Consider the following 18,710-nt stretch of genomic DNA (forward strand, 5'->3'; position numbering starts at 1 on the left):
CCTTTAATTACTTTAATAATTAATATATTATTGCCAGGTTTAATTAAAAGTGATCCCAGAGCAAAGTGAACCATTTAACGTCGCTTTCTTCTATTTTTTTTTTATTATTATTTTTTGGGTGGGGGCGTGGGGGGGCGAACTAGCTGCCCTGTAATCTTGACATTAATGCCAACTTAGAGTTAGTTTTTAGGAGACCAACTATATCAGTTTCTTGATTTTCAGAGAGGAAAAAAATCAACCTCTTTGATAAACAAATGCATTTTTCCACCTACGTAGGTGGAAGACTGCAGGCACAATAGGTGACGCATATAATGAGGAGGTCATCTGCTGGCATTTTTACAAGAATGAGCTCACTTCCGGTCTAAATGACACTCTCACATAAACCTTTATCGAACATTTCAGGCCATTCCCCCTCTTTCTCTGAGATTTCGTTTTGGAAATGGCCCCTTAATAATCTTGTAATATAGACTTAATTAACCAGACTTTCAGCTAAAGCGGGCAATAGATTATGAGTTACTATTTATTTATCCAGGAATCATTTATTTGTGGATGAACTGGAAATGTATTTGTGGCCATTTTGGGGAGCTGAGGTGACCTGCTGAAGTCTCAAATGCTCGATGAATCCTAACAGGCCCACCGGAAGGTGTGCGGTCGACTGAAACTGGCAAATAAACGCATACTCTGTTTTCAGAGTGGTGAAGCTTAGTCGATATTTTCCTATATCTTATATATTTCATGCAGCTTTTTTCCACCCTGGCTTTTGAAATCTCTCTCGCTCTCTCTATGCGTGAGGCTCTCTCTACAGGCCTTCCGTGGCTTTGAACCTGTGAGCCAGTCATGCATCAGCAGCTATAGGAAACCGAAACATGTTTTAACAGGGGAACATATTTATAGACCAAGTGTGATGTTTCACATACCCCCTTTATCATCGTACCCAGCAGCAGCCTGCACACAGTGTCGGTTTCATCTCAGCAGTGCAGCCTCGCAGGAGTGCGCGAGCAGCAGGGATCACTTCTCTAATTTAAATCCCTGCGCGTGGACCGCTGGAGGCCTGCGACACCCCAGAAACGACAGAAATATGAAGGGATTCAAAATAGAAGCGAAGGCTCTTCATTTTCTCCCTTTTTAAAAATTTCCTTAAGCATCTTTTTTTTTTTTTTAATGGAGCTCATTCCTTTCAAAAGAGCAATTAAAACACATATAGCCCCCCCGCGCCTTAAAGAAACCTGAAAGAGGTTCTGGTGAGAAATTAGACATGGAGCTGCGGTTGCGTTTGCTGTTGTAGATAATGCTTTCTAATTCAAATCATGCGCTCATGTCTGATTCAGGCTGCAGGTCAAAGCCACACGGCTTCACATCTTCTCGCTTGTGGGTTTTTTTGTTGTTGTTTTTAAAACATCTGAGCAGCCACCTTGAGCAGAAAATGTCGCCCGGTAAGTAGGACAGCGAGCTGTGCGCAGCAGTTGCCCAGAAACCAGAGAGCCAATAATGTTCTCACAGAGCCAGCTCTGTTTATTCATGTACGGCTGTCGCCATTGCGGCTCCTGCAGACCCACTTTTCACCGACTCGCAGCCAAATATGGAGAGCCGCAGAAGCAGCAACGTGTCTGTATGTGCGGCTGCCTCCTGTCAGCACGCACCAGTCCGCTCTCTGCCTCTGCAGAAGCCGTGTAGGCTGTACAGCCATTCTAGTACCGACAGGAAATGTCGGTCTACAGGCTATGACTATCAAAATGGTGGTTCATATTTCGACGGCAGCCACAACGCATCTTTTGTCCGCTGCGCTCCCGCCTTTGTCTGCTCCACTGCTGGGAAATTAAAAAAAAGAAGAAGAGAAAAAACAGACAGCAGCACAAGTTTATCAGCCAATTATCCACGATCTCTCAGACGATCGAGAGTAAAGACGGACAAATTGGTTCTGCGCCTCTCCTCAGAGCAGACTGAGTGCCTCCTTCCTGTTTTCTTTCTTTTTTTAGAGGGGGGGGGGGGGGGGGGGGAGTCATTTTATTCAGTAGGTCCCAAACATGAGATTAAACGTTTAAGTGATTCACATAAATTCAATTAAATTCAGCATCTGTCCGCCTCTGTCCTCCTGTTTCCAAGAGTTTCACTTGAGGTGTTGTTTGAGGCGCTCATGTGAAAATTCAAGATCAGAGATCAGGGGCGAAATATATACACAAATACACATACATATACATATATATAGAGAGAGATTTTGCCTCTACAGATAATATTTTTAATCATCTTAAAATTTCATGATCAATCCATCTGTGGACGAAGCAGAGTCTTTAAGACAAAACAAATTGCCAATGGACCAAAAACTATCAATCAAAACAGATCAGCAGCGCGCACACAGCCAAACGCAACATCAGCATGAAGGTTTAATGTCAAATAATCCGTGCAGAGACTTGCTTTATTTATTCAACTGATACACTCTCGCACTATGAGCTGGTCGTGCAGCTTTGCCTGTTTGTCATGTCAATAGATAAACTTTAGGAGGAAAAAAGTCGCAGAATCTTGGAACGAAAATTGCGCATTTCAAGCACCGTCCTCGTGTTTTTGCTGTTCAGAGCAACGTGAAATAAACTGCGCGGAATACATTTCAAACCTGGAAACCTTTCTGACTGACATCAGAAAGACACGCGTGGATGGCCTAACAATTCACTGTGATAAGGACTGTTTAAGAATAAAAACCCACTCATTCAAGAGAAGCCCAAATGCATTATTATTAATATTATTTTTATCTAATTTTATTTTCATGCATTATTTTAACGAACACGAGCCCCACAGAAAATACAACTGGAAGGCACAGCACTGCCCCAGTAATCAATACTCAGAATAAATGTTACAATCGCATTAAAAAATATCAAAGATATTCCAGAAAATGTAATACTAATAATAATAATAATAATAATAATAATAATAATGATGATGAAGCCAACAATTTCTGCATTTTTTTCTGATAATTTCTTTAATAACTGGAAATGATTTTATGTTCTCAATAAGTAATTATTTAAAATTAAATAAATGAATAAATAAATGGCTGATCTGTCCAAGCAGAAAGAAAGCCATTTAAAAAAATATTTCATTATTAATATTATTGTTATTATTATTATAGACAGAGTATGTAAGCGTTTGTGTGCATTATTTTAAATAACTCTATAGGAACTCAAAGTTTCAAAGTTCCTGACATGTTGTTTTCTCTCATATCTTCCCAGGATAAACTCTGATAGGATGCTGTGCTGCAAGATGTGATGTCGCCCATTTAAAATAAATAAATAAATCCCAAACAGATGCATATATATTTCGCTTTATTCGATTTTTATTTAGCTTACAAGTGAAAGCTGATGAAAGCTGGTTAAATTTCAGCCCATAGTCCAGTAAAATGAGATGTTCCAATTTAATCATTGACTTAATGAAAAATAATTGTTTATTGTGTCGTGCGGACTCTTTTAACGATTTATAAAAATTCTTCAGGGAGCGAGAAAGGGAGATGTTCGGGCCGAAAAAGAGGGGACCCAAGCCTGAGACATTTCTTTTAAAGGTGAGTGTTTGTATTTATTTCTGGGTATTCCGTTTTATTCGCTTGTCTTTCCGAGGCGTGGCTTCATGTGCACAGGCTGAACCATTTCAGTGATGTGTGCACTCCTATAAACTTTGATGCCACTGTGTTGTGGTTTCACTTTTTTGAAAACAATTGTAAGTTTAAAAAAATGTCTCCAAAGATCTTTCTCAAGGGTTTCTGGTCATGTAATGTTGGACAAAGAACTTTACATGACTTTACATGTGAATATTAACAGTATTTTCATTCTTACAGCCTTTCATTCCCTTTAAATCACAGAAACTTTAGGTCAAGGCCTCTAAAACTTTACATTTGCTCAAGAGACTTAAGATTTAGATAAGATAAGATAAGATAGAACTTTATTAATCCCTCGGGTGGGTTCCTCTGGGAAATTCGACTTCCAAAAAAAGCACAGCAACGACCGAAGTTACAGTTACAGAACTGTTATATATATATACACACACACACACACACACACACACACACACACACACACACACACACACACACACACACACACACACACACACACACACACATATAAATACAGAGACAAATATAAATAAAATATACAAAGGGGATAAATAGAATAAATAGGAATAAAAAATAAAAATACAAGTGAATTGCACATTTCAAGTATTGAGTCTATTGCACTGTTGACTATTTACAAAAAGTATTGCACAAGGTATTGTACAGTGAGGTGCAGAGGCACTGCAGCTTAGTTGTTCCCCCCTCCTTTGACCTCCTGTTTCCCCTCCGGAGAAATTTTCATTTCTGGGAAACTTTTCGTCACAAATGTAATTGTTTTTCTTCTCTTCTCTTCTCTTCTCTTCTCTTCTCTTCTCTTCTCTTCTCTCTTTTTTTTTTTTTTTTTTTTTTTTTTTTTTGCTTCCTTAGGCAAAGCCAAAGAAAAGGGCCAGATTGCTGGATTGCGCACAGTGGATCCAGCAATCTGCCCGCCCAGCGCGGTCAACAGAGGGGGAGAGAGAGAGGACCCAACACAACTCCAGCAGCTGCTCTGACGTTCCAAGTGTCCCAGCAGTTCTAGAAAGAAAGAGAGGACGCAAACCCAATATGCACATGCATTATGATAAAGACGACGGCAGCAGCTCAGCAGAGCCAGACGCCAAACATAGCAAGCTCATGAGGGAGCCCACGTCTCACCACAGCCGACGCCCGCATCATCACTGGCAGACATCAGATCACTGCCGCATGCAGCTGACCAAGAGGTTTCAGGAGGAAACCACGATAACACCCAAATCCCACAGCGAGCAGAGACATTTGGGGGGCGCGGGCTTCTCTTACCCGTGCGCATTAGCTTCGGATTTGCGCAAAAGCGAGCAGGGGAGGCACAGGATTCACTGTTTGAGCATGAAGCGGCCTGCAGCGAACGAGAACTCTCTGCCCCGGGAACAAGCTTCACCTTCACACACCGATTCCATCCACGAATCCTCCGAGCATCCAGCCTCATCCTGGACCCCCTGTTTCGCTCACCTGGACACTGTGACCGTAACCGATGTCACCTTGAACTTCCTGACAGTCACCGTCAGAGAGAGCAGCACGGACAAAGGCTTCTTCAAAGATAAAAGATGAGTATTTCATGTAGTTCAGAGGAGGCCAATACCTGCCAAGGAGGTAACTGTGTAACAAGCTACTAACAAACAGGCCTACTGTAATACTATATTTTTTCTATGTAACTTTCAAACGTGTACATACCGATATTTAATACGCTGCTGATGAAATTAAAATCAAACTGAAGTTTAAGGAGTGTTGTTGTTGCTGTTGTTGCTCTTTGACTGTCCACCCGCTCTCACTATTTCTTTTTGCACTGTTTGTTTATACTTGCAGAGTTTCTGTAGAGTTATCTGATCGCGGTCTTTGTGGAACAATCTTTGCTGGCTAAAATTCATTCTGCTGGAACATTCTTTGACAGCGATGCCAAATACGATTTCTCGCTGGCTGACAGGTGGTTTTGTTTGAATTGTGATGAAGTTTTGTACGTGATTCAGCCCAATTTCTAGCGTTAGCTTTGCACCATCCTTCAACAAAACACCGCGATTTTAATTAAGATCAGAGGTTATTGTAATTGTTTTTTTCTTAATTAGTTTGCCCATACAGTACTCTGTTTATAGTAACCATTGTCCTTGATGTAAATATGTAAGTAAAACATTGTTTATGTTTCTGCTCTGTGTCCTGTGTACTGTTTGTTTGTATATGTGTCTTTCTGGTTGCTGTTACAACCAAATTTCCCCTTGTGGGACAGTTAAAGGATTATTCGATTCTATTCTATGCTAATTGGTGGGAGTGTATTTTTATCCAAAAATAATGTAAATATAATGTGTAATGTTTTATCATTCCTGACAAAGAGGAAATGCACAGATTCATATTTAGAAGTGTCTCCAGAAAATTGTTTATCGTGACTTTATATTTTGTGTCAAGTCCTGATCTTAAAACGCTTATTTAAACATGTGAAAACTGACAAAGTCTTTGTAAGCACTGATCTGTATGGGCGTGGAAAATGTTAGCAGATAAAATCTGATTATCGTTTAAATTTAACAATTTTGATTGGAAATTTCACTTGAACAGTTTTTTCTCCTCAAAGTTTCAAAGTCCCTGACATGTTGTTTCCTCTCACATCTTCCCAGGATAAACTCTGACAGGATGCTGCTGCTTGTGCGTTAATTTGCAGAACTTAAAATTAAAGCGTACATTTGCTCTTCATACTCTTTAGATCTTCTTGTAACAATCGTTTCCATAACTGTTGCCTTTGAAATAGCAAATTAAAACAAACCGACTTTGTTTTATGTGCCAGAGATTTCTCTTCTGCCATAAAGATTTACACCAGTAGGTCCCGGAATTGCCGCTAAAAACAGACAATTTTAAAATTCGTATTTTTAAATAATATTTCTATTATCTATTATGTAATTTGAGCCATGCTGGCTGAATTATGGACACAGACAGTGAAAGTGTTTCAAGGACGGAGCAATGGGAACAAGTGGGAACAACCTTCTTTAGAGACTCGGCGTGTGAACACGACACTGCTTACATCTAACATTAAATTATGTTTTTATAATAAACAGGTCATTAAAAAAATTATTTAGATCTGTAGATCAGTTAAAACAGTAACCCGGGGTTACTCAGTACAAGCTTGATACGGTTTCATTTAATACATTTGCATCTGCATGTCATTATTATCATAATAATTATTAGCCTGTTATTTTAGCGCTGAGTAGTTCATGCTTCTGCTTTTTATAGACTTATATTTTGTGGATTTTTTACACCTTTATTTGAGCTTTTTAAGTATACAATCTTTCATTAAATAAAGGAGTTAGTCTTCCATCTTTGTTCGCGTTTCTTTTTTATTCTAGTGGAATTCAGCGTTTTCTTCTCGCCGTGTAGGGGAGGGCTCTTTGTACCCCCTCATGGACCTCTGGGGGGGTCAGTAGACCCGCTCCGAGACCCTCTGACTTTGGTTAGTCCACTGTGCCAGACATTCCTGTACAGCAGCCACAGCACAAGACTCCGCCCCTTCACTCAGAAATCCGGAGCACGTAGCAACAACTGAGCCAATGCGCTCCGCCACGATCCGTCCTACCGACCGCGGCGCCTGGCAACAGAAAAAGACGTGATGACGTCCTCCCCAGATTGCGTATTATGGGATGTGCGGAATTAAACAACCCGAAGAGGACGAGGGGAAGCCAAAAATAATAAAAAACACAGAAATAAACGAGGTGCATGGTGAACCATGGAGCTCTCGGCTGTCGGTGAGAGCGTCTTCGCAGCCGAGTCCATCATTAAACGGCGAATCAGACGGGTATTCGCTGTTTTTTTTCCTCCACCCGCAGGCTGTGTCTCTGCGTCTCTAACGCAAACATGTGCGTTTGCAGTGTCGACACGTAGACATTTGATAACCTGACTCTGTTGTGGGTCTGTTTTTGCAGGGTCGTTGGGAATATCTCGTGAAATGGAAGGGTTGGTCTCAGAAGTGAGTATAATAACCGAAGCTGTGAAGGACAGCGCTCCATCCTGGCCGCTTGCACAACTGCACCATCACACAGTGTGGCGTTACTCAGCTTTGTGGATGTGTGGTTTGTTTTTTAAAAAAAAAAAATGCATTTCACGCACTCGGTGTACGGCGGTGCCGTGTGCCGTGCGCCTGCTGGCTCGTGTGCACCTGGCAGGTGTTTGAACACATCTCGCTTTCAGCCCGCTGAGATGTGTTGAAGTCTACACTAGCTTTAGCAATGGCTGAGTTCACCATGCGTCACTGTCCTGCTACGTAGTCTGTAATTGCAGAGCGAGCAAAGCGAGATTGCTTTGATAAAAGTGTCAGGAGCGCGTGTTTTTGCGCATTGACAAATGAGCGTTTCTCAGTGTGTGTCTGTGTGTCGCCAAACACCTCTCCTCTCGGTTGTTGTGACGTAGGTACAGCACTTGGGAGCCGGAGGAAAACATTCTGGATGCACGTCTCTTCTCTGCCTTCGAAGAGAGGTGAGGGTTTGACAGTGAAACAAGTAGGCCTCTCTCTCCCTCTCCCTGCAGAATCGAGTTGGCACCGCGCATTTTGCAAAAGTGTCACTTTAAATAAAACATTTAGTCTGGGTTTAAATCTATGAGCCCCACATCCCCATTCCTGACAGGAAAGTGTCAGCAGAGCCACTTTAAGTAGCTGCAAGATGTGATGTCGCCCATTTAAAATAAATAAATAAATCCCAAACAGATGCATATATATTTCGCTTTATTCGATTTGTATTTAGCTTACAAGTGAAAGCTGATGGAAGCTGGTTAAATTTCAGCCCATAGTCCAGTAAAATGAGATGTTCCAATTTAATCATTGACTTAATGAAAAATAATTGTTTATTGTGTCGTGCGGACTCTTTTAACGATTTATAAAAATTCTTCAGGGAGCGAGAAAGGGAGATGTTCGGGCCGAAAAAGAGGGGACCCAAGCCTGAGACATTTCTTTTAAAGGTGAGTGTTTGTATTTATTTCTGGGTATTCCGTTTTATTCGCTTGTCTTTCCGAGGCGTGGCTTCATGTGTACACAGGCTGAATCATTTCAGTGATGTGTGCACTCCTATAAACTTTGATGCCACTGTGCTGTGGTTTCAGTTTTTTGAAAACAATTGTAAGTTTGAAAAAAATGTCTCCAAAGATCTCTTTTCTCAAAGGTTTCTGGTCATGTAATGTTGGACAAAGAACTTTACATGACTTTACATGTGAATATTAACAGTATTTTCATTCTTACAGCCTTTCATTCCCTTTAAATCACAGAAACTTTAGGTCAAGGCCTCTAAAACTTTACATTTGCTCAAGAGACTTAAAATTTTCAATTCTGGGAAACTTTTCGTCATAAATGTAATTGGGTTTTTTTTCTTCTCTTTTTTTTGCTTCCTCAGGCCAAAGCCAAAGCCAAAGAAAAGACGTATGAATTTAGAAGAGAGGCTCCCAGAGGGATCCAGGTTTCCTATCCCATCCCCGAGCCTATCATAACACCGAGGGCCAGGGAGGGTTTGCGCACCGTGGTTCCCACAATCTTCCCGCCCAGCGCGGTCAACAGAGGGGAAAGTGTCCACATTCGCCCACCAGAGTTGGAGAGAAGACCCAGAACAACTCCAGCAGCTGCTCAGCAGTTCCCCAAAAAGAGAGGACGCAAACCCAAAATGCACATGCATTATGATAAAGACGACGGCAGCAGCTCAGCAGAGCCAGACGCCAAACGTAGCAAGTTCACGAATGAGCCCACGTCTCACCACAGCCGACGCCCGCATCATCACGGGGAGACGTCAGATCACTGCCTCATGCAGTTGACCAAGAGGTTTCAGGAGGAAACCACGATAACACCCAAATCCCACAGCGAGCAGAGACATTTGGGGGGCGCGGGCTTCTCTTACCCGTGTGCATTAGCTTCGGATTTGCGCAAAAGCGAGCAGGGGAGGCACATGACTCACTGTTTGAGCATGAAGCGGCCTGCAGCGAACGAGAACTCTCTACCCCGGGAACAAGCTTCACCTTCACACACCGATTCCATCCACGAATCCTCCGAGCATCCAGCCTCATCCTGGACCCCCTGTTTCGCTCACCTGGACACTGTGACCGTAACCGATGTCACCTTGAACTTCCTGACAGTCACCGTCAGAGAGAGCAGCACGGACAAAGGCTTCTTCAAAGATAAAAGATGAGTATTTCATGTAGTTCAGAGGAGGCCAATACCTGCCAAGGAGGTAACTGTGTAACAAGCTACTAACAAACAGGCCTACTGTAATACTATATTTTTTCTATGTAACTTTCAAACGTGTACATACCGATATTTAATACGCTGCTGATGAAATTAAAATCAAACTGAAGTTTAAGGAGTGTTGTTGTTGCTGTTGTTGCTCTTTGACTGTCCACCCGCTCTCACTATTTCTTTTTGCACTGTTTGTTTATACTTGCAGAGTTTCTGTAGAGTTATCTGATTGCGATCTTTGTGGAACAATCTTTGCTGGCTAAAATTCATTCAGTTGGAACATTCTTTGACAGCGATGCCAAATACGATTTCTCGCTGGCTGACAGGTGGTTTTGGTTGAATTGTGATGAAGTTTTGTACGTGATTCAGCCCAATTTCTAGCTTTAGGTTTGCACCATCCTGCGTTCAACAAAACACCGCGATTTTAATTAAGATCAGAGGTTATTGTAATTGGGGTTTTTTTTTTATTAATTTGCTCATATTAATTCGTGGGAGTGTATTATTATCCAAAAATAATGTAAATATAATGTGTAATGTTTTATCATTCCTGACAAAGAGGAAATGCACAGATTCATATTTAGAAGTGTCTCCAGAAAATTGTTTATCGCGACTTTATATTTTGCGTCAAGTCCTGACCTTAAAACGCTTATTTAAACATGTGAAAGCTGACAAAGTCTTTGTAAGCACTGACCTGTGTGGGCATGGAAAATGTTGTTAGCAGATAAAATCTTTTTATCGTTTAAAAATAAACATTTTGATTGGAAATTTTGTCAAGGCAGCCAAACGGTGGAGCTTACGTTCCCAAGAACTTCACTTCATACTGTGAAGGCCTGAGGTCACGCCGAAGAAATCATGAACTTCATCATTAGTTTTTACATTTAATTCAATAGAAAAAAAAATAGAAAAGGGTTTTAACTCGAGAGTAAAAAATGAACTGTGGAGCTTTAAAACCTAAGACCGAAAAAATAAAATAAATTTAAAAAAAAAATCAAAGTTATAATCTTTGAATCTGTTTCTTTCTTTTTTGTAATTAATTATCTCAGTAGATGAGATCGCGTTTACGTTATGGACACAGAGAGGCCTTAACGCCACTGTCAGTCAGGCATTGAGTGTTAGCGTTAACAGTTTGAATTTATTTAGTCAAATAAATAAAGAAATAAACGCAGTAAATGACACACATCTGTAATTAGTTTGAGTGATTTGTGGTTTGGACATAAAGCCTGCAGACATGACCACAGACACCGTGACCCCGTGCCCCGAATGCACATGAGCGATGAATACATTTCATTAAAAGTTAAATAAAAAAAATACAAAATGCACGAATTTAAAGCGATGGATTGATCGTGTAGATATTGTAGTTTTTATATTATTATTAATGATATGCAGCACCTTTGTTCGTTTGGCCTCCGGATCCAGTCTGCACTGTAAGAGGTCACGCTTCACACACAAAGCCTCCATTCATTTTTGTTTTTGTTTTTTGTTTTTTTTGTTAGCTTTGTCTCTCTGTGAGCCGATCCTGGAAATTGACTCTTGCTTTTCTTTTTTTTTTTTTTTTTTAAATTTGTTTGTTTATTTTTAACCTCTTTAACGTTTTCTAATGTTGAACTGAAGCTGCAAACAAGGTCATATTTAAATGGGAAACGGAAGTGCGGCGAACACTTCTATAATCGTATTTAAAATAACAGAAAAAGAACTTCACGATTTTAAAAAGGCGTATAGTAAACAGGGACTAAAAACTACCAAGCCTATTTTCACACTTGTAATGTCGGGTATGATTTGATTCCTCCATATTTGCGGCTTACAAGCAGCTGAGGCGACATCTGATGGGGGGGACTGTCCCCGTGACTGCTTCTACTCATTGTCAAAATCCCCTCCTGTCAGGGCGTTTTCGACAAACACGAAGCGCCAGCTCTCGGATCAGTTACGTTACTGTTACGTTCCGCACACGTCCACGAGATGTCGCTACCAGCGGGACTTTAAAGGGATGCCAACCTACTTAAACACAAAGACCCCGCAGGTTAAAAATTCAGAAGAGCTCCTCAGTGGATGAATTTTTGATGACAACTCAGTGACTCACTCCACTTTGTACCCAGCTGCAGAATTAGAGGCAGGAGGGGAGCAGCCTGCTCCTGCACTCGCTCTCTTTTGCAGAAGAAGCCCGCAGCAGGCTTTACTTTGCCTTCCAGATGTGGGGAGACCTTGCGGTGCATCATCCCGCCACTAGATGAAGCTCAAGTTCGGATGCATGTTTCCCTCCTCCTTTGCCTGCTCTTTCTGTTTGTAGATGGCCTGCCTCTAAAAGAATGTCTATACAGAGATCAGGCTTCTCTTAACGCAGTCGGGGATTTGAAATCAGACGTTTTTCCCCTCCCAGGAACTGTAACTTTTTTTTGAAAATGAAAGCAATTTTATGGCAAGCAACATTTTTGAAAGTTGAATGAATCAGATACAAAATACAACTTAAGAACTCCAGTAAAACTTAATAATACACCCTGAACACTTCGGGAGTGAATGAATTACAGTGCAGAAAAGCGCAAAGATGTTAACAGATGGCTGAGGGCCTTCAAACCGATTGTGTCTTTATAGAGCAAAGACAAAGAGCTGGCCGACAGTACCCAACAACTGGATCGCTCCTAATTAGAGGTTGACAAAGAGAGGGGAGAGTGTGCTAACTGCTGTGTAGCGAGAGAGAAAGAGGGAGAGAGAGAGAGAGAGAGCACAGGAGCGATGCCCCCCCGCCCCAGTCCCCAGAGAGCAGCAGCAGAAAGCCCTCACTCTGTTTATTCACTGACAAACTCTCCAGCCATGCACTGCTACCAGCCTCTCTGGGGTTTTTTATCTTTGTGTGGGTGAGATGTTGCCAAATCTGATTATTTTGACGTGTTTTCTGGCTCTCCGCTGTGCAGCTGATTTGTGTAACTGGACTGGAAGGTAAGAACTCTGATTTCAGATGGGATTTTTCTTTTCTTTAAACGATTTTTTGAAAATACTGAGTGCAATGTTGCTCCTCGGGTAAAGATTGGGGAGAAGCTTTGATACTTTTCTTATGTAACTTATATTTTTTCAAACCGTTCGCTTTGTAGAACATTTACAATCCGTTAAGAGGATTAAAACAGGAGGCTTGGTAGATGAAAGAACATTAATGAATAATTCATATTTAAATCTGCGGATCTGATGGTCGGAATTTATGAACAGACTTTTTAAATTTAATGCAGAAGGGATAAACAAATAAGTTGGAATCTGGTCTATTTGAGTTTTTTGTTAGATTAATATGGTTGAATAATTTATTAAGGATCGAACCATTTAGTTTTTATTAGTAGTGATGACATCCATGCAGTATTTGATTTGGCATTTCCCCCCGAATCCAGCGGTTTTGCAGCTGGCGTGGATTCCAGGATTGTACTCCAGGTGCGATTACGCTGTACAAAGGGCTCGGTGAGGTGGGTCTACCCGGGTCAGGCCCTCAGAGTGGTCCTCGAGCCCAATCTGTCCTCCGCCCGGCACACCTCCATCTGCATCAAACCGTCTCCCTCCTTCGGCGGAGCCAGCGTGTTCATTGAGCGTGCCGGGCAGCTGGAGCTGCTGGTGACGGACAGCGGGCGGCCGGAGTATCAGGTGTTCTGCTTCCGGGCAGACGGACCTCACAAGCCCGTAATCTACCTCCAGGCCAGCCCTCAGAGTGATGGACCGCGGAACAGACGCACGGTGGGCTTCAAATACGAGCTGCTCACCAACAGGAGTGCTGCGCCAAACCTCGGCCCCAGCGGGCTGGAGAGTGAGTAGTAATCTTTTGGTTCGAGGACATTGAACCTAAATCAAAATTTGGCTTTAGGTCCCGATAAAGCACCATTATGAACGTATTAATATTTCTTATTTGCTAAAGCAAAATCATTTCAGTCAATATCGCAGTATTAATGTAAAGGCTCTGCTTTAAAGTCACGTTTGCACGTATATATATATATATATATATATATATATATATATATATATATATATATATATATATATATATATATTTCTCATGGTTTCAGAGGTATGTACTGCTATAGTGACTTCAAAAGGCAGATTTGGATCTTCGAGGGAGACTTGCCTACCAGTCATAATTCCCAATTTGAAAAAAAAAGTGGTTATTGAATTATAGTCTTGCCTTGTGGACTGCAGCATGCAGCTGCTGGTCAGTCTAGTTGTCTGGTTTCCATCAAGGGACAAAGCAGATGGGACCGAGCAGACTGCATAGTGGCTGGAGGGCACCGGGCCAAGGGCCTGAATTGAGACTGCAAATACTTTGCAGATTCCACAAATGCCTTATCATTGTGCTTGTCTGTTTATTAGCATTTATCCATGTGTGCAGGCTGGTTTCAGTGTGGTGATGTCATTCTGTGCCGATAATAGACAGCTGCAGGTTTATCTTTTCTGTATTGCCAGTCTGGTGGAGTGTTTGACTCCTGCAGGCTCCTGCATTGGCACGGGGTCAGTCAATTAGGCAGATACAAAAGGAGTCAAACGTGGGGTCGAGACTAGCGTGGGTTTTTGATCTGGTGGTGCGATGGGCAGAGGCTAGAAGCAGCATTCCTCTGGCCAAGCCATGGTTTCCTCAGTGTGTGATGTGAGAAGGGGGATGAATGGAGCCGGTATGTGGGTCAGATTTTAGGTCAGTGAAGTGTTGGCGAGGAGAAGTGACACCTTTCTGTCAGTCACTGTCAGCTATAGAGCTTTGAATCATGACGGTTAGGAGAGAAAAGAGAGCTAAGCAGGCCGAGCGAGGACGTGACTGACAGAGAGAAGTGGGTAAGGCGAGAAACAACATAGCAGAACAAGCGGAAGATTACTCGATGCAGATGACTCGATAGTCACAAAGCTGCCCAGCAAAGAGCACATTTCTAATTTTGTGAAATGATTTTCTCCACCCACAGCATCCTGTCGACCCTGCAATGACACAGAACTTCTCATGGCTATCTGCAGCAGCGACTTTGGTGGGTATCTTACTCAGCGAGATGACAAGATGACACGTCTCTTGCTATTGTTCTTGTTCCCTCTGGCTTTTCCTGCAGCTGCATCATTGAATTTATCTTAATGACTCAGCAACAGTAAGATTTTCCTTGAAATATAATCTTGTACATCACACCACTGTCTAAAGGATCTCCTTTCTCCTGACTCCCTCATCCTGAACTGGTCGAGGCAGATGGCTGCCTTTCCCTGAACCTGGTTCTGCTGGAGGTTTCTTCCTGTTAAAAGGGAGTTTTTCCTTCCTATTGTCACCAATGCTTTCTAGGGAATTGCTGAGCTTTTTCTCTCTATTATTATAGGGTCATTATCTTACAATATAAAATGCCTTTATGTGACTGTTGTTGTTGTGATTTGGCTCTATATAAACAAAATTTAATTGAATTACAGCTGAATGCACTCTCCACCTGGCAACACTTCAAAACCCATCTCATGTTAGGCTGCATAATGGGACAACAGCAGTGCAGACAAACTCAAACAGATGTTGATGATCTGCTGAGTGAGGCTGTGACATTTTTTGTCTGTGCTTTTGTTTGTTCATTTTAAAGGGAGACTAAACTCTGCTTGAGTAGTTCTTCATATGTCCCAGTTCAAAAATAGTCCTCTGTCTTGTTACACTTAACCTTTGTTTAGCCCCCATCAAGCCAGCTTTTTCCCCTAATTAAGTGACCACTTTATCTGAAACATCCACTGGATGCGGCGTAAACACGTGGTTCTGCTTTCCTGTCTTTTTAAGTTGTTCGAGGCTACATCAAAAAGGTCACCCATGACTCTCGGCGTCAAATGTCCTCAGTGGAGGTATCAGCGCCGAGGGTGTACTGGCAGCGCAGTGGAGTGTTTGAGCAACATCTGGATCCACTGGTGTCATGTCAGTCCTGGCGTGGACACATCCACACACTCCTGCAGTGCCACGTCAAGCCCGGAGACGGAGAGTTTCTTTTCACTGGGTCGGAACACTTTGGGGAAGCTTGGTTAGGGTGTGCCCCGCGATACAAAGACTTCCTGTCTGTCTACCACAATGCCCGAACGGCACGCCAGAATTCCTGCGACTTTCCTTTAGACTGAGGAGGGGTGTGTGTGCGCGAGTCATCTTAGCAATACTGAGCTGAGAAGTCTAACCACCTCTGCACTGGCGCACTTCAGATCCTTGCTGTCACGTTCCACCAAGGTGGCACCAGCAGGGAAAAGCCGCTGAAATGCTGGTGATAAAAACTAATTTGGAGGAGGAGAATAGAGTTAACCAGCAGGGCCTCCTGCACTGCAGCTCAGAGAGGGCCGGCCTTTGTCTCTCTTCCATCAATGCCCTCAGTCCTGGGAGAATAAGGAGGGGTTGAGTTGCTGCTCTCTTTTTGTGCCTCTCCCTGCATTAACTGTTGTTCATTTTGCTGCCTCTCTGTGACAATTGCCCTATGAACTGAGGCAGGAGGGTGCACAGCCATTTATTATTGCCAGTTTGTTTTACTGAATAGGAGTGTACATATATACGACGTTTTATCACTTACAGCATTGTGAAATCATCTGTTTTGTGTTTACTCCTGTCTGTTGGATCCTGCACGAGGCAGTTCTTTTCTTTCTGATTCAGGATCGCAGTGCAGTGATCTTTTTTCTTGCAGCTGGAGATGTTTGCCGTAGATATTTTACTTTATTTCCTTTCTTTTTTTTCGGTTGGAGAGTGGATGAAATCTAGAAACAACTGAGACTCCGGATTGCTGAGCTTTAAATAAATCAAATATGTCTACACGTCTCCGTCGCTCTCATGTGCTCATTTTGCCATTTTAAAATAAATAACATAAATAATGTTATTCAGAAGAATGTTTTTTTGTAACAGATAAATCAACATTTCATTATTTACACAATCAATCCACAGATGGGTTTTTTTTTTTACACACTCTTTTAAACAGTTTGCACAGATGTTGTGGTCAGCTCATAACTGTGTCTGATGAAGTGTTGAGAAGTGCAATGAGCTCATGATCAATGAATAAAACAGACATTTCATGAGGCCCTCTGTTTAGACAGAATATGCTTTGGCCTCTTAAAAGGTGCCTTTGTGATGACTTAAATGACTTCCCACCCACTTTCTCATTGCATGCAGCATAATCTGTGTTTTTTTTTTTATATCTGTCTGCACAGAAGAGGATTTAGTGCCAAACTTCCCTTCAAGCTCATTTTTGTTTTCTTTCACTCTTTAATACATCTTTTCGCCCAGGAATCAGATTCTTATGATAATAGGATAACCCTTCCTCGAAGTGAATTACAGAATCTTAGCTGGCCACAACTCTGAGCAGACTGAATCGGGCGTTTCTTTTGAGCCGTGTGGCCTGTGCATCATGGCCCAAGAAGATGAATAGACAGATGTGAGGCCCCCTGAAGCCCGGGGATCCTCCCCTTCAGCCCCTCCCAGGAGAAGGGAACAATTAATTGACTTTTAAAGCAACTGCTTTCTGAGCCTATTCCACACTTCTCCTTGGCTGAGCAGGGCTCACAAATTGGTGTGTTGAACGTTTTATGAGGACTAAATAGCTGCCAATGAAAGTGTAAATGACTGTGTGGTGAATGGGGCACACACAATGGCCCTGCGGCGACTAGGCCTCTGGCAGACATAATGACCATTGTCACGGCTGCTGTCATCTAGAAACCATCAGGGCTCATGAATGCAAGAAGTCAGAGGAGAGGAGAGCCCTCTGTTTTCTTTAACTCCATAAATATTTTCTCTTCTTGCACATTTAGGCTCAGTTTCATATTCTAGTTTAGATTTTTCTCCATCATTCCTGTTAGTATTCATATTTGCTTCTGCCAAGGCACAGCAGCATATAGACCCAAAATGTGCTCATTTAGTAAAAGTTAATTTGTAATTACCTGTAGAAAATATAATTTGTTATGTGCATATTTTATTATAGTTCTAGCAGATGGGTAATATTTCTGGAGATCAGAGTTTTAGAAAAAAGCCCATTTTCTTCGCATGTGTCTCTGCAGAGATATCTGTGAGTATAAGAAGTGGATAAAGGTCTAAAAGTGCCTAATGTTGATGAATGGTCCACAAAAATGAAGGCTTCCACAAATGTTTTTTTTTAATCCTACGGAAGCACAGTTTGAAGTCTCCTCCTTCAGCTTTGTCCCAGGAGGCCACCATGTCAAATTTCCAAGCAAAATATAGTCTCTCTGCAGGCCTTTGAGACCACACTATTCTCATCTCTGGGAATTCCAGCAGGCTCTCATGGGGATCGAGCCTAGGAGGGCTCGGCCCGGAGCTGCTGCATGGTGCGCCGGCAGGAGTCCACCCAGACTGGGGGGTAATTGGTTTATCCCACCGCCTGGTCTGCTTTCCCATGTGGGCCACTGCTGTGGGGAGGCCCAGGGGTACAATATGGAAACAGCATGATACCCTCCAATGCCGAGCAGGCATTCACCGCTCCCGCTATAGAGACCTGGGACATGGGTAGCAGCAACACAAAGCTGAAGCAGAGATGTTTCTTCGCTCTGAAAAGATCGCTATTTGGTCTCCTTTTGAAAATGGGCAGCATTTGTGTTTGAAATAATCCAATTCTGACCAAAGCTTTAATAAAAAATATACAAAGGGCATCAGTCTGAGAGCTTTTATAAAGTTGTGTCTTATTGCCATCATTCCAGCATCTGGTTGAACATTACTTTCTATCGCGCTCTTGGTAATTTGAAGCTGAAATAAAATTGCAGATACAGTCTAACACACAAATACCAACCTAATCTCCAGATAAACAACATGTTTTTCTTTGTATTTGAAGAAGAGGCTGGTGAACTGAGTTCCATCATCAGCTGTAACTCTGATTTGAAATTAAACCTACTGCAGTGTGAAGCGTTGTACTGTTTTGTCTCCAACACTGCCAGTGAGAGAATGCAAAAACTTTACACAAACACACACACCTTTACTAATGTGAAAGA

The 18,710-nt window shown here is 42.1% G+C and overlaps 3 protein-coding genes across 3 annotated transcripts; all 3 read left to right on the forward strand.

Moving 5' to 3' along the window:
- Nucleotides 1-1,423: 1,423 nt before the first annotated feature.
- LOC308411382 (chromobox protein homolog 8-like) lies at nucleotides 1,424-6,369 on the forward strand (the record flags this gene model as incomplete). Its single annotated transcript, XM_080905261.1, has 4 exons — nucleotides 1,424-1,433; nucleotides 1,551-1,677; nucleotides 3,478-3,544; nucleotides 4,460-6,369. 4 exons carry the CDS (start codon nucleotides 1,424-1,426, stop codon nucleotides 5,153-5,155), a joined length of 900 nt encoding a protein of 299 aa, XP_080761387.1. The 3' UTR covers nucleotides 5,156-6,369.
- Nucleotides 6,370-6,908: 539 nt separating this feature from the next.
- LOC308411592 (chromobox protein homolog 8-like) lies at nucleotides 6,909-10,165 on the forward strand. The gene is made up of 5 exons (XM_080905542.1): nucleotides 6,909-7,376; nucleotides 7,504-7,547; nucleotides 7,988-8,053; nucleotides 8,467-8,533; nucleotides 8,962-10,165. The coding sequence occupies exons 1-5, from the start codon at nucleotides 7,308-7,310 to the stop codon at nucleotides 9,742-9,744; spliced, it is 1,029 nt and encodes a 342-aa protein (XP_080761668.1). The 5' UTR covers nucleotides 6,909-7,307; the 3' UTR covers nucleotides 9,745-10,165.
- A 2,398-nt stretch (nucleotides 10,166-12,563) lies between these two features.
- LOC308411413 (meteorin-like protein) lies at nucleotides 12,564-16,675 on the forward strand. The gene is made up of 4 exons (XM_080905288.1): nucleotides 12,564-12,722; nucleotides 13,160-13,566; nucleotides 14,705-14,764; nucleotides 15,532-16,675. The coding sequence occupies exons 1-4, from the start codon at nucleotides 12,646-12,648 to the stop codon at nucleotides 15,858-15,860; spliced, it is 873 nt and encodes a 290-aa protein (XP_080761414.1). The 5' UTR covers nucleotides 12,564-12,645; the 3' UTR covers nucleotides 15,861-16,675.
- Nucleotides 16,676-18,710: the final 2,035 nt, after the last annotated feature.

The sequence above is a fragment of the Rhamphochromis sp. 'chilingali' genome (assembly GCF_963969265.1).
Source record: "Rhamphochromis sp. 'chilingali' genome assembly, chromosome: 15".
NCBI lineage: Eukaryota > Metazoa > Chordata > Actinopteri > Cichliformes > Cichlidae > Rhamphochromis > Rhamphochromis sp. 'chilingali'.